At 35.6% G+C, this 14,580-nt stretch overlaps 1 protein-coding gene across 12 annotated transcripts in view; it reads left to right on the top strand.

Moving 5' to 3' along the window:
• Positions 1-14,580, top strand: part of BBS9 (Bardet-Biedl syndrome 9) — a 295,333-nt gene that overhangs the window by 43,665 nt on the left and 237,088 nt on the right. For all 12 annotated transcript variants that reach the window (XR_002434891.1, XR_002434892.1, XM_021385807.1 and 9 more), the window contains one exon: positions 11,811-11,992. Coding sequence is in view for 10 of the 12 variants with exons in the window: in XM_021385807.1 (XP_021241482.1) it covers positions 11,811-11,992 (182 nt within the window). In the remaining 2 variants the exon portion in view is untranslated. The remainder of the gene's footprint in view (positions 1-11,810; positions 11,993-14,580) is intronic.

The raw sequence follows: 14,580 nt of genomic DNA, 5'->3' as shown, positions 1-14,580 counted from the left end.
TTACATTTCCAGAAGCCAACTTCTTTAGCTAGGGTTAAGCTTGTAAACATACCTTCAAGATTTGAGGTGGGGGTAAAAATACCTAAATTGAAACAAAAGTAACTGTTGAAAAGCCAGGAAGTAAAAGTAGACTTCACATGTTCAGGAGGCAAGCAGGGTTTCTTGGTACGCTTTATCCACACTTTAACTCATTATAAACTTCAATTCTACCTATGTTTATACTGAGAAGTGACTCTGTAAAGATATGAGAAGTTTCCATGTTTTCACCACTAATTCTGTATTGCTCAGTTTGCAATCAAAAATTGTTTTCTGCCAAGTATTAGGACTATAACTGACTGCGGCATTTGAAATTTACTAAAGTCTTTTTTTTAATTGTTATTACTTCTTCATGTATGATCACTGCAGGCTTGACTACGTAGCAGTTATGCTTGAACTCCTAACATTAGTATTGTGAATGACCAGCCCGTTAAAACTGTATCGCATAGTTATGTACTTGTCAGCCAGCTGCTTATTAGTTTTTTTGTTTTGACTTATACTGTAACATTTTTGTTTATTGTAGTTTCTTCTCAATTAGAGACTTCTTTAGAGAAAGAAATTTAAAGTATTTAAATTGTACAGGCATTGTACAGGCTTGGATACAGGAAATACAGCAGCTTACTGAATCACTTGAAAGCCGTTGACTGAAGATGCTATAGTAGTCCAGGTCTGTTACTGTTTGAGAAAAAATAAGTTCAGTAGGTGTAAAATTTCTAATGTTGTTTTAAGTCCTCCTTCCCACTGCCCTTGTGCCTCTTAGGTGCTCGTTACAAAACTGTAGGGAATATTGACTGTTTCTATGTCTTTAGCCTCTCACATATTAATTTTGAGGAAGATGTAATGATTTACACAAAAAATGTTTCCACCAATGCTTGTGGAAATTAAAAAAAAAAAAAAGAATCAAAGAGACTATTTGACTGATGCAGATGATGAGAATAAATGTTTTGGTGTAAACGTGTTCTTGGTTGTTTGAATTTTTGTTTTGTTCCATGTGGTGCTGAAGTTACTACACTTTTATGTCTCTTGAAAAATTCCTACTAGTTACAGTTATTCTGATGCACTACAAAAGAATATTTTACAGTATTTTTGAAATAATTTGAAATTTTAAGTCTAGTTTTGGAGATAGTAACTTCAAATTTACTGGAACAATAGTCTCTTTTAATGGGGTAAGTTATAAATTTACTCCTAGCTGCCTCTTTCCTTTTAACTGTCAATGTTATTTTTCTTGGATTTGGCCATTTTAGGACCTTTATGAATAGCAATGAGTGTCTGCAAAAAATTTCCTGATGCTGGTACCCCAAATTCAAAAGAATGAGCAAGGGTTTAGTGATCTTACGCTTTATCAGTTTACTGTGTATTCCACCACATTATTCCTGTCCAGACTTTCTCTTTAGTCTACAGCTTGCATGGGATGATAAGAAGTATTGCTCTAATAGTGAGAAGTGGTGGCTCTGATGACCAGCAGGGATTGCCCCTACTCTACTTCTAGACTTTATGCCAAGTAATAAGTGCTTCTGGCCTCTGGACTGTATTAGGGGCACTTAGAGGTTTGTGTTTTGAAAGGGAGCATAAAGCTGAAGAATACACTTACTGCATTTAAAAACATTGTTTCCTGCAAATGCATACATTTAAGAAATTTACAGTTATTTGAGCATGTATCCATGAAGAAAATAACTTTCTTTGCCCTCTAGAAAAGGGCTTTATCTAATAGTCCTCTTGGATTTTCTGATTTATTACTATTTCATAGTATTAGAATGACTAACAGGAAATGCATAGTTTGCATCCCTATTTGTCTAATGACTTACAAAGTCATGGTTCCCTGGAGACTGTTGCTCACTGGTTTCATAGAACCAAGACTTCTCTTCCATATATGAGTAATAACTTGAGCTTAACGTGTATCTAACTTTATGGCACTTTATCTGAAAAAGTTTCAGATAAACTTTCTGAATCAACAAGCTATTGCTGTAAAGAAGAGAGCTTGAACCTATTGCTTCAATTCTTCATTGTTTTGTTTACTTCCCAGATTTGAAATCACATGTAGCCCAGCAGACTCATCAGTTTAATTAACAACATGAAACAAAGGATGGGAATTCAGAATCCTGGTGTATAAACATTGCTTGAAAATGTGCTTAATTTTATGATGTTTTGGCTTACAGTTTTTTTTAAAGAAAATTAAAATCTGCAATCAATCTGCAAGTGAGTGACTGTCAGTCTGGTTGAAATATGAGCTTGAAATTCAAACATATTCTCTGGCACAGAATCATAGTACGTTGGATGGTTAGGTGAATGAATGCACTTGATGTACCCGCACTCTCCAAGCAGTGGAAAGGCAAAAGGAACTGAATTTAACTGGAAAAAATATGAAGAAATATTATAGTTGAATAAAGAATATAAGATATAAAAAAGGCTATCTTCTATAGAGTAGTAGTGGGTGGAGTCAAAATAAAACCCTCTCACTGAATTTTTTTAGCTATCCAGATGCTAGAAAATACTTTGTTCTTCATTCCAGCCCATCTGTTATTCCTTATTATAACTCACATCACCGCAGCTACCACAACTGTTAAAGAATCACCATATAAAAATGGCAGAACTTGCATATAAAAACAGCAAAACTTAGCACTTATTACACGGTTTTATGGAAGGAAAACTGCAGGAATCAAACTTTATAGTTTGTTGAAAGATTTTTCCTTTTTCTGTATAGTAGTACTGTAATAGAAGCAATGCCAGTTATGACGCACAGTATGAACTGTTCGGTTATATGCGCATATATATATATATATAAATTTTTATTTGAGTGTTCTGTAAGAATATGTTGCCTGATCTGAGAATTTAAATGCAGAAACTTCTGCAATCTTCTTACTTAAACATAATTGCATTTAAAGGATATGCTTTTAGGAAAAATGAAAATTATCACATCTGGTTTTCATCGCTGAATTTCCACTGCCATTGTCAAGAGATAGCTGTGCAAAATATTACTGTTTGTAAAGGTCATTCTAAGAGAAAATTTTTATGTGCATAGTTTATGCAACCACAAAATGTAGATGTGACTGCTGTTCCTGTACCTTAGCAGGATTCTGATCCTGCAAAAACCATAGACATGCCACGTACCGTGTCCAGAATATACTCTGATTCATGACTGAGGTTTTCTAGAAAGTTAAATTTACAAGTAGTATACATTGTATGATATTAAACATGTGCCCATATTGCCAGTTCTCCTAATTTTTGCATGTCACTTACTTGCTTTTTCAAAAAGCCTAGCTTTTACAGTCATGTGGTTTTGTATGGGTTTTGGCTTTCTTTAGAATAACAGATAAAATATTCCTACCTTCATGGTTCTAGAAAAAGCCTTAAAAGTGGAAATGCTAACTATTCAAGAACAAGACAAATTACTCCCCCTTCTAATATTCAATATAAAATAATTGCTATTGAACAACTACTATGTGGGGTGTAGTGTTTTTTTTTCTTTTCCTTTTAACCTCTGATTTCTCTGTGCTTGTTCATGCTGTGACAGAGTGCAATTTAACTCTCAGATTCTGAACTCAGTGTTGAAGTTGGGTGTTGAGCAATAGGCCGGAGCTAATGGATGTATTGTGACACATGTTCTACTGATGAAAGTGCTGGACTTGTTTGACTAACAGTCATTATGAAGAGTCTGTTGATTTTGAAAGTCTTGAGTATTATGCTGTTAAAAGGAATTACTTTATTTTTTTCCATACTAGGAACAGCAGGTGGGACGCATATGCTGATCTGTGGAGGTGAGAGCCAGCTAGCAGTGCAGAGTGCCAGAGTTCCTTCTAAAGAGCAGTGGTGCTCTTTACAAGACAGGGTCAGGGGACAATGATAAGTGCTGTAAAAAGTAATTGTATACGGACTTCTTTGGGCCTGAAACACTGGTGAATTTTGAATTTTTCAGGCTCATCAGTGTAAAACTGTGTGAGGAGCTGAGGAGAAAGAGATGGAAATTAAGTTCTGGAATGCATTCTTTCAAAGTTATGTAATTATTCAATCTTTTTAGAGTAAATTTCCTGGGGTAAAGATACTTTGCTAAGCTTATGTTCCTTATATACCCTAAAACTCACAAAACCTGTAACTGTGGGGCATATTTGAAACCAATGGGTGGAATTCAGATGCTAGTGAATTTCTTCTGTCCAAAGGGAGTGATTTGCTTTCGCCCTGAGGGAATAGCATCAGAAAGAGAGCTGGATCTGATTGAGTGCACAAAAGTAAAGGGGCACAAAATGTAGAAGCAGGAGCAGACTCCTCTTCAGACTTGATTAACTGAGTAGCTGTGATAGATTGGCATGTCCAGGAATGTTTGTATGTCTAGGAGGCAGTAGGTAGTGCAAAAAGCTTTGCATCATGATGAGTTACAATACTAATATACAGCAGTGTTCGCTAAACAATGTACTTGTTTGTAAGATGTGTATCTTTCTTTGTTTTGAGCTCATGCCTCATACAGAATATGATTAAAAGAAACCTCACAAATGGTTTATTGAGGTGTAGTTGTACAGTGCTTAATGTTACATGTCCATAGCTGATTATGTTCCATAACTCCTGAGACCTGTCATCATGGTTATTCCTATTAGTTTCCTTGTAGTCTGTTCGTAGGTAGGTGTCTAATTTTCCCCTTGTGCTGTCTAATATTAAAGAGCTGATGAAGGAAACAGTTAAGAATAAGCTTTTACTGAAATCGTAAACTCAGTACTGTAGATTTTGCCAGTACAGCCCCTGGCATCTCTTACATATTCTTTGAAGCAGATATGCCACTCCAGCTTGCCTGCAGTGAAATGGACTCTATCCATTACCCTGAGCTGGGAAAAGTGAAGGGTTAGATGAAGGATAAACCTGTGAGGCCCTGTGTTCACTGTGTTGAAGCTGCCACCTTTTGGTGCGGCGTTTGTTGAGCCTTTGGGAACTGCAGTGCAGACAGCTGCACTTGTCTGCCAGTGAGGAAACTGGGCCTTGAGACAGTTTTCAGACTGGAGGAGAAAGAGGTGCAAATGAAAAAACAAACAAACAAACAGAGTTTTTGATCTAGATCTTAGAGAGAGTGAGGCTTGGGAGTGTTTACTGGGTGTCAATTCAGATAATGGCACTAGATTTCTTGGGTATTGAACTGTGAGCAATAACTCGAAATGACATGTAGATCTTCTTGTAATTTTTCGTACATTATACTTCGGACTCTTTACATTTTTGCCTAAAACAGGATCATGTATTTTTAGAGGCTTGTGGCATCACTTTGAATATCTTGTTTTTATTCTGCTTTGGGATAAATACTAATTCAGTTTAACTCTGTATTGTAGTAGCCAGCTACGGAACTATTACTGGTCTTGAAATACTGATCTGATGTGCTTTAAGCAAAAGGACGTTAAGTTGGTCAATCCATTAGAAAATATCAATTTCATTTATATGATTTGTAGCATGAACTTATATTCCATGGCTAGCTGGGCAGTATCTGTACTGTGCACCCTGTACTGTAAGGAATCATAGAATACCCCAAGTTGGAAGAGACCCTTATGGATCATTGAGTCCAACTTCTGGCTACACACAGGACCACCCAAAACTCAGCCCGTATGGATGAGAGTGTTGTCCAGCTGCTTCTTGAACTCTGTCAAGCTCAGTGCCATGACCACTGCCCTGGGGAGCCTGTTCCCTAAGGAAGGAGATGACGATGTGCATGGAAGTCCTTGACTCTGCATATCATGCATGAGCCCTTGCATTTAAACTGTCAGGCTGTTATACTGACCCTGTTAAATGAATAACTCTGTAGTTTATTTGATGTGACACAGCAGCTTTTAGGGCTCCTGCATGAGAGGCAGAGCCGCTTGGCTTGTCGGTGCCAGCCTCGTGGCAGCACGCTATGCTGTCCCGCAGGTGGCAGTAGCGATTTGGCAGAAAAGACCCGGAGCCAAACTGGTGGGAAGTGCTGTGGTTTTTTTTTTTTTTTTTTTTAATTTGGTCATTAGACAGCTTTTAGCCTTTTAGGCAAAGAATCTCCTCCAAAGGGAGAACTGCACCAGCTCAAGAACTGTCTGAACCTGCCTTCCAGTAAGTTGCTGTTTTGCTGGTGCGCTGTGTGGTGTTACCATATAAAAGATCTGAGAATTGTGTAGGCATTCAAAATTCAAGCTTTTTCTTCTGTTCCAACTATCAGAGCTTGTAAGAGGGGGAAGGATTTTACCTGTTAGCTTAGTTGTAACTTCTTTTTTTTCTTAACTTTTTTTCAAGAATAATCACAATAAAATCAGTTTTCATTTTCTACTTCCACTTACCTTTTTTTTTTAAGATCAACACTGCAAAATTATGACAGAAATTGGATGGAAAAAGAATGCTTTTCTGTAAAAGAACAGCATGAATCATTTGCTACTTAATTATGTTTAATAGAAAATGTTATCAAATAATGATAATTCAATATTATAGTTACATTATATTTTTGAATGACCTCTTCAGAATGTCATACAGCTACAAGTGTTACTTTTGTGATGTAATATTGAACAAAGATTTTTTGAGAGGTAAGGATTTTCAAAGTTACACAAGGAATATTGAGAGATACCCAGTCAAAGATTGGTGGTAGTGGTCACTAAATTGCATCAGCGATACTTCAAACATTCAGCTGAAGGCCTGATTTCAGAGTGTGCATTCAATGACAGAATAGGCTTTTGACCTTTACTCAAGTTAGTTCATGCTAGAAAGTTCTTAGTTTATTATAAGGAGTCTGGTCTTCTCTCAGTATTTAATCAACTACTTCACACAGTTACAGATAAAATGGTCTCAAAATCATAGAGAGACTTAGGATAATTGTTTTTTCGAAAAGCACTAAAAAAAATGCAATTGTAGTTTTGCTATTGCATAAAATAAATTAGTTTAGCGGATGATAAAATAAGAATAGAATTGCTTTTAAAATGCTTGAGCACAATTCAGGAATTATTTTCCTAGTTCAGTGGTTTATAAATAATACATTATCAACAAAGGTCTGAAAGTTGTACTGCAGAGCATTTTGTTTTCTGAAATTATTGTTATGAGTAATATCAATGATAAAGACGGCTCCTGAAATTGAGGTAGAAGTTTTAATTGCTATTATAAACATAAATAATTAAAACAGTAAATATTGTAAGTAACCAGATCTTGCACAAGGCTTAGCTTGTCCTCCAAGTAGAACTTCAGAGAAGTTGAATCTGTAATTCTAAGGCAATTGTTTGAGTGATCAATTCTGGTATTATATGACTGGAAACATGCAAAGTATTTTAATTTCTTTAAGAATTGTTGTCAGCAATTTGTTTAGTAAGAGAAGACCTACAGAAAACATATGCCATTATTATTACCCAGAATCCAATAAAGATAGTTTTTTTCAAATTATTACCATATGTGAGTAGGAGTTCCTTTGTACTGTAAAGTTATTTTAGATACCAGAATAATTTGTTTCATACTTTGAGTTCCTCACTGTTAAAATGTCCCTTTAGATTTGCTATTACTTTGACTATTGTGTGATATATAGTTTAAAAAAAAAAAAAAGAAAATAAAAAAGAAAAAAGTTTATAATAAAAGAAATTTAACAAGTAATTGAAATTCCAGATCGTGTGTAGAATGTGCCAAATAAATAATGGCATTTGCAAGCATATTGCACGAATGCAGTAGCTGTGGGGAAACTACTATAAAACTGTTAAATACACTCCCCCTCCCCCTGCCATCTTTAACCACTGTTATAAAGCCTTGAGAAAATGAAGCAATCTTGACTGGCTGACATACACTCCAGCAGAGAAATTAATGTATTACAAATCATATGTTACAACTGGTTAGCCATATTTCTCTTATTGTTTCTACTGATGTACAAATTCATGAATAACATTAACAAGGAATGATTTGTGAAAAAAGCTTTTTACAATATTTGTACATTTCATATTGAAAAATCTTTTTAGGACCCAGCAGAGCAGTAATTGAAGTGAAGGAAAATAAGCATTTTTAATGGTGCTTTCTTAAAACAGTGCTTTTGTCTCTGAGCTAGTGCAAATTTAAAGGACATCATGACTAACAGGAAAGTTGGTCAAAGTGATTTTACTTTAGGGTGGAGTTTTTGAATGTGCATTCTGTAATAGAATATTTTTGCTGACATAAACTTCAAGTCATTAAAGAAACCTTAATTTGTACAGGAAAATCACCTCATTGATTTGAGCTGATTTTATTTGATAGACTGATTATCTGCAGATGACTGCCAATTTAAAAGATACACAGCAAGGATGGTATTTACCAACTGTTTTTGAATATATTATACTTTACTAGTATATCATAAAAGATTTATTTCTAACAGTGTAGCTGTATTTCTTCATGGCATTTGATTCACATTGAGATGTCCTCATGGAACTTTTCTTCTTATCTTAATGGATTCAGAACCTCAGGAAATAAATTTTAAAATTTTGTTGTTGTGTTCAGGTGTCAGAGTTCTCTTTCTTCACTTATGACTGAGCTCATACTGAGGTATCAGAGTAATTATTGCAACAGTTTTAGACACTATTTTTTGTAACTAAATAACGAATTATGAGATAGTGTATTTTGTAGCGTGGAAGCTTCAGCTACGCTCATCTTCTTCAGCAGTATTTCTTAGACTCGTCTCCACTGTTGCCAATATGGCAAAGTTCTTTGCAGACAGTTGGCAGGCAGTAGTTGACGTCCTGTGTATTAGGTGTTGTTTGCATACCTTATGAAGACTGAGATAGGACCCGAGTATTTACAATAGTCTGTCTCCTTGCATTGCTCTTATGAAGAACTCGGGGTTAGCCCGATGTGTTTGTTCCATATGCCATCACAGGATTCTGAAGATGTAGTCCAGATATACACTGCACAGAGCCTCTTGGTCATAAGAAAACTAGGATGAACAGAGCCCTATCTGGTCAGCTCTGCTCATAAGTCCAGCAGCAGACCCACTCCTGGGCAGGGAATCACAGAATTGTAGGGGCTGGAAAGGACCTCCAGAGATCATTGAGTCCAACTCCTCTGCCAAAGCAGGCTTCATAGACCAGGTTGCACAGGTAGGCATCCAGGCGGGTCTAATAATGGAGAAGGAGACTCCACAACCCCCTTGGGCAGCCTGTTTCAGTGCTCCGTCACCCTCACTGGCAAGAAGTTCTTACGCACATTGGTGTGGAACTTCCTATGCTTCAGTTTGTGGCCATTTCCCCTTGTCCTATCGCCATGCACCGCTGAAAAGAGTCTGGCCTCATCCCTTTGCGTCCTGCACCTTAGATACTGATAGACATTGATCAGATCCCCTCTGAGTCGTCTTTTCTCAAGGCTGAACAGACCCAGGTCACTCAGCCTGTCCTTGTAAGAGAGGTGCACCAGGCCTCAAAGGAAGCCAACTATAGTGTGCAGCAAATATTCAAGCAGCCAGAGAGACCAGGACTGGTACTCAGTTCCACTTCCTTTTAGTCTGGTAGAGAATTTTCAATTTGTCAGAAATAATTTTGCAAACTCCAAAAGATTGCAAGTCACGAACAGGCCATCACACTTGCAAGACAGCTGCTAACACAGGTACTAGGTGTGTAAGTTGAAAAATCGATGTTGTCTTTTTTTTCCTTAAAGTATTTGTTAGGATAGACTTTGAATCCTCAGCCTCATGGTTGCTCACAAAGACAGGCTTTTATTATTGTTTGCTTAGGGTTTATAGTGAATGTTAATATTTAAAAATTAAAAATTGAGAAGATAGCTGGAAGCTTTTCTTTGGCAGTAGGAACAGTATTTCTCAGTATTCCCAAAAGAGAAGGCTGTATTTCAGAGAAGTCTATATGAGAAGGGAAACAATGTGTTTCAAGTTTCTATTATGTGTATTCTGTTCCAGAAGGCACTTTATTTTTTGTGTTGCATCTGCAGAAAAAGACAAACTAAGGAAGGATACTTATTGTTAAAAAGAAACAAAAAAGAAACAAACAACAGCAACAAAAAAAAACCCCACCATTTCCAGAATTTCTTATCTGTATAGTGCTTACCCCAGTTGAGTCCTCAGGTCTATATGCAGTTTTAGATGTACAGAGTTAGAGTGATCTCAGCTGCAATGGAGTTATTTCCAGAATATTTGATTGGAATCCCGAAACCAACACTTGGATACTGGCCTTAGCATTCTGTAAAAATGCATGTTGGAATGTCCAATTAAACCACCAACTGATAAAATTAATCAGCACCACCTGATTTGACTTCATAATTACTTCACCTGGAAAACTTTGGAATGAGATTCCCTATGTTTGTTCCCTATGTTTGTACTAGAGCCGTGTTCAACACACCACAGAAAACCAGACTGAATTTCATTTTCAATTTTTTTTAAACAACTACCTGTTTTTCAATGACGATTTTACTAGAGGAAATGCTTGAATGACATCAATGCATAATGGTAAAAATACTTTTTGTTATTTCTTTACAAACTATGGCATGGACATTTATATAAGAAATGTTTTATATGCATCTAATTAGTGAGATAATGCACTAGGCTTCCTTCTCAAAATTAAGTTCTCTGTGTATAGGAATTAAATGATTTAACACATATTGGCTTTATATAAGGACAGTTGTACTTGGAACAGAAGCAGTGTCTGCTGGAAATTTGGAATGTAGTAAGTATGGAATAAGAGCATATTATTGGTGTGCAGATGATGTTGTCTTGTGATTATGAAAATAAATATAAACTTCTAATTTAGCTGAGTGCTTTACAAATAAAATGAGAGTTAACTTTCTCCTATTTTTTTGCTGTTAATATCCTTACTAGTCCTCCTAGCCCTAATTTAGTTCCTCTTCTGCTTTTGAATATCCTTCAAAAGCAAAATGTTTGCAGTACTCTCAGTTGTCCCATAATTTCTAAAATACTTTTTCAAATGTTTTATGTGCATGGTACCTGATCAGATTTAAAAAAAATATATATATTAGTGGGATTTTGGAGATATAAGCTCACTGAAGTACTGTTCCCAGGAGAGAAAATAGTCTAGGGTGTAGCTTATAAAACAGTATTTGTATCAGTCCAATGTAGTGTAAGGGAATTTTCTGGATCCATATGGTCTCCGTTCAGATCCATGTGTTCTCCTTTCAGAAAGACACTGCAGGGAGGAGCCAGACAGGGTTTGAAGCCGGCACGGTAGTTGCACTAGTAGTCAAAGAATGGGTAAGGGGTGCTACTGATACAATCAGAGTCCTTTCTGTTGTCTTCACTGTGAATATTTTCCGTTAACCAGTGGTATGTTCTAAATTCATCCTTTCTTTTCCCTTAATTGGTTTTCCATTTAGGTAATTCCTCTTCCTGCATACCAACCTGAATATCCATCCTTAGGAAAAAAAAGTAATGAGTAACAATTTGTTGAAAAAATGATTACAACTGTACTGTTTACTTAGCTTGTTTGTTCTGATCCCTTCCTTTGCTTGTCTTGCTTAAACAGATGCTGAGATATCTGGTGGATACTTAAGTGATCTTCTAGCACAGAATAGTTCTTAAGTGTGATTGCAATAAACAGGAGTAGTATTAACAATAATCTTCTAGCACAGAGTGATCCTTAAGAGTGATTCCAATAAACAGGAGTAATATTAATAAACACATCTAAATTGAATAATAGATGTTGTTTTCTCTTCACAGAATCACAGAATTGTAGGGGCTGGAAGGGACCTCTAGAGATCAAATAATTTCATACAACCAGGAAGTCTTATTTGTTTGTACAAAGACAACCTGTAGGATAAGCATAAAATCAATGTTACAATTGCTACAATGATTCTGTACAGTTTCTTAATGAGCTTTATTCTTTATGCAGAGATCTGAAGGGTGTTATAGTTACTCTGAGTGACAACGGACATCTGCAGTGTTCCTACCTTGGTACTGATCCTTCGGTCTTCCAGGCTCCTAGGGTTGATTCTAAGGAAATAAACTATGAAGAATTCAACGCTGAAATGAAGGAGCTTCAGAAAATCATCAAGGAAGCCACAAAAACACAAGGTATACTTCTCCCATTTGTACTCAGTTTAACTAACTAGTTTTCATTTGGTTGATTAACAATTTGTTTTTCTTTCTGTTTTTATAATGCCTATTGGAAGTTAGAAGCTTTATGTGCCCAATTGCCCATAATTATCACTTGTTCAAAGATTTAGAGGAAAAAACCTGACAGTGCGTATACTACCCAAAGGCAAGAAAATTTCAGTAATTTCACAGCTGGTATACCTCTTAGGCTTTAGAGAGAACAAATTGTACTGACAAATTCTGTTTTGTTATTTCAAATTTTTTCTTAAACATTCTGCAATTAATAAAGAATGATTTGTGTTAAAAACAGCTTTTCTGTTGCCTCTTTCAAAAGCAATTGTGTTTGAACAATATAGGAAAGAATATCAAAAGCATAATAATGATCAAGGTAAACACGGTAATCTGCACATATTGCATACACTGGGCGCTGGAACAGGCTTTGGGCACTGGAACAGACTCAGCCCAGTGTAGTGGTCACAGCATCAAGCCTGCTGGACTTCAAGAAGCATTTGGACAGTGCTCTTGGCCTTAGGATTTGAATTTTGGGTGATCCTGATTGGAGCCAGCAGTTGGACTTGGTGATCCCTGTGGGTTCCTTTCAACTGAAAATATTTTGTGATTCTAATAATTTGTACTGAGTTTGTTCAAATAACAATGTGATTTTCTACAAAGATCCTTCAAATTTTGTGTTTTATAACTGAGTCTTTTAAACAGCGGATCTGACTTGTGCAGGGAATTGGAAGCACTCAGTTCTACAGGAAATTACGGAAAAAATTCTTAGGCGAATAGAACCATTTAAAATCTATTTCTGCTGATAGTTAGCATGTTCTTAATATACATCGAAGAAATAGTTGCAGTTTTCTTTGTTGAAAAGCCCTAGAAAATGAGATTTGTAAGCTGAACTCATGAGCTTGATTCTACAACTCAAATATTTTTTTTGTAATTGCATTTAACTTTGTCCGTTATTGTCATAATAGACTAATATAAGAGTGTTTTATTTTTTATTTTTTTATTTTTAATGTAACAAACCTAGTTATTTAAGCTTACACGTGTGCAAAATTTTGTTGCTTTTACCACAGCCCTTCTAATAAATATTTGGCTGTTTCATCTAACTATTATAAGACTGTTTCATCTGACTATTATAACCAAAGGAAAGACAAGCATGATGAATGCATCTGTTTGTGAAGTGCATAAACTTTTGCTTATTTGTCTTAAAAGATTGTGTAGAGAAAAAAAACATAGCTGTCCTTTATAACTTGCTCTAGTAAAAATGTGATAGTATGAGATTGACTTGTTTACTATGAATATTGCTGATCTTTTACTTTCCTATTTTACTCTTAATTTTTTTTTGTTCATTAAGGCCTTTCTAGTCTGATTTAAGGTGTAAGGTATTTTAGGAATGCTCTCTTCATTGTGGAGATATGCTCTAAGGAGATTTTGCTTTGATTTAACTGAATGTAAAATTTGTTAGAAAGCCTCTCCTACAAGTAAAACCTTTCAATTAAGAAGCATGCCTTTCAGTTTAGGATGATTTTGCTTTGTCTCATTTTGACTATTTTATATCTTTAGCTGTCTTAAAATAACTGTTAATCGTGGCTAGTTGAATACAGAATACCTTTGAACACTGCTCACCATTCAGTTTCTCTAAACATGATCTTTAAAATGAATGATTGATTCTTCTGTCTTGTGGATTCACATGTGTGCAAGTAAGAGCTGGTGTTGTTTTGAAAACATCTACCCTTACATGGAAATAATTTTTCATTGTTTCATTTTGACTTCCAAAAATGGAAGTCATTTAGAATTAGGTCATCATATAAAAAACTTAGAGCAGCTATTTCCATAAATAAGTCGTGTATTTCTGTTCAGTGCTGACCATTAAACTGTTGAACTTCAGTTATTTTATATGTTTTGGAGGAGGTTTTACATTACAAACTGAAGAAAAATTTTAAAACCTTTCTTTTTTTAACTGTTGACCAAACGGAAATCTAATGATATTTACATCAGCTTGGTTTTCTTAGGTGATTAACCATAGATGTTTGACTCAGTAAGAAAAAGATGAAGCTTTTAAGTAGACTTTGGTTGTGTTGTCTGTCCTATTTCTAATAGAAGGATGAGAATATGACAGAAATTGCATCAGACTTTGCTGAGGGAAAAATGATTAAATAGGGTTAGAAAAGGAAGATCTACTCTTCTCCAAAGAAGTGAAAGTAATTTTGCTGTGTTATGTGCAATTGGCAGAACCAGTTGTGTGTAATTGGTATCACTAGTAGGTGATATTGGAGGAATGTGCTTTGATTTTACTTTTCTTTTTCCTTGTAGTGACAGGAAGCATTTTCATGGAGCAGAAGAAAATGAGAACTTAATTTTCCTAGTTTTCTCAATAGTCTTTTCCCTCAACTCTCCTGTTAGAAAGAGACATATGATGCTATTATGACCCACTAGTTGTGGGTCATTTTTGGGACCCTACGTATAATAACAATCTTGTAGCTTTCTGAATGTGCTCATGTGCTTATTTATGCAATTAATATGTTAATTTCCCCTTTACATCAAGGTTTTTTGCTGTTTGT

Source organism: Numida meleagris, chromosome 2 (genome assembly GCF_002078875.1).
Source record: "Numida meleagris isolate 19003 breed g44 Domestic line chromosome 2, NumMel1.0, whole genome shotgun sequence".
Classification (NCBI taxonomy): Eukaryota; Metazoa; Chordata; class Aves; order Galliformes; family Numididae; genus Numida; species Numida meleagris.
Note: the sequence above shows the minus strand (reverse complement) of the source record. Positions and strands in the feature narration are given on the sequence as shown.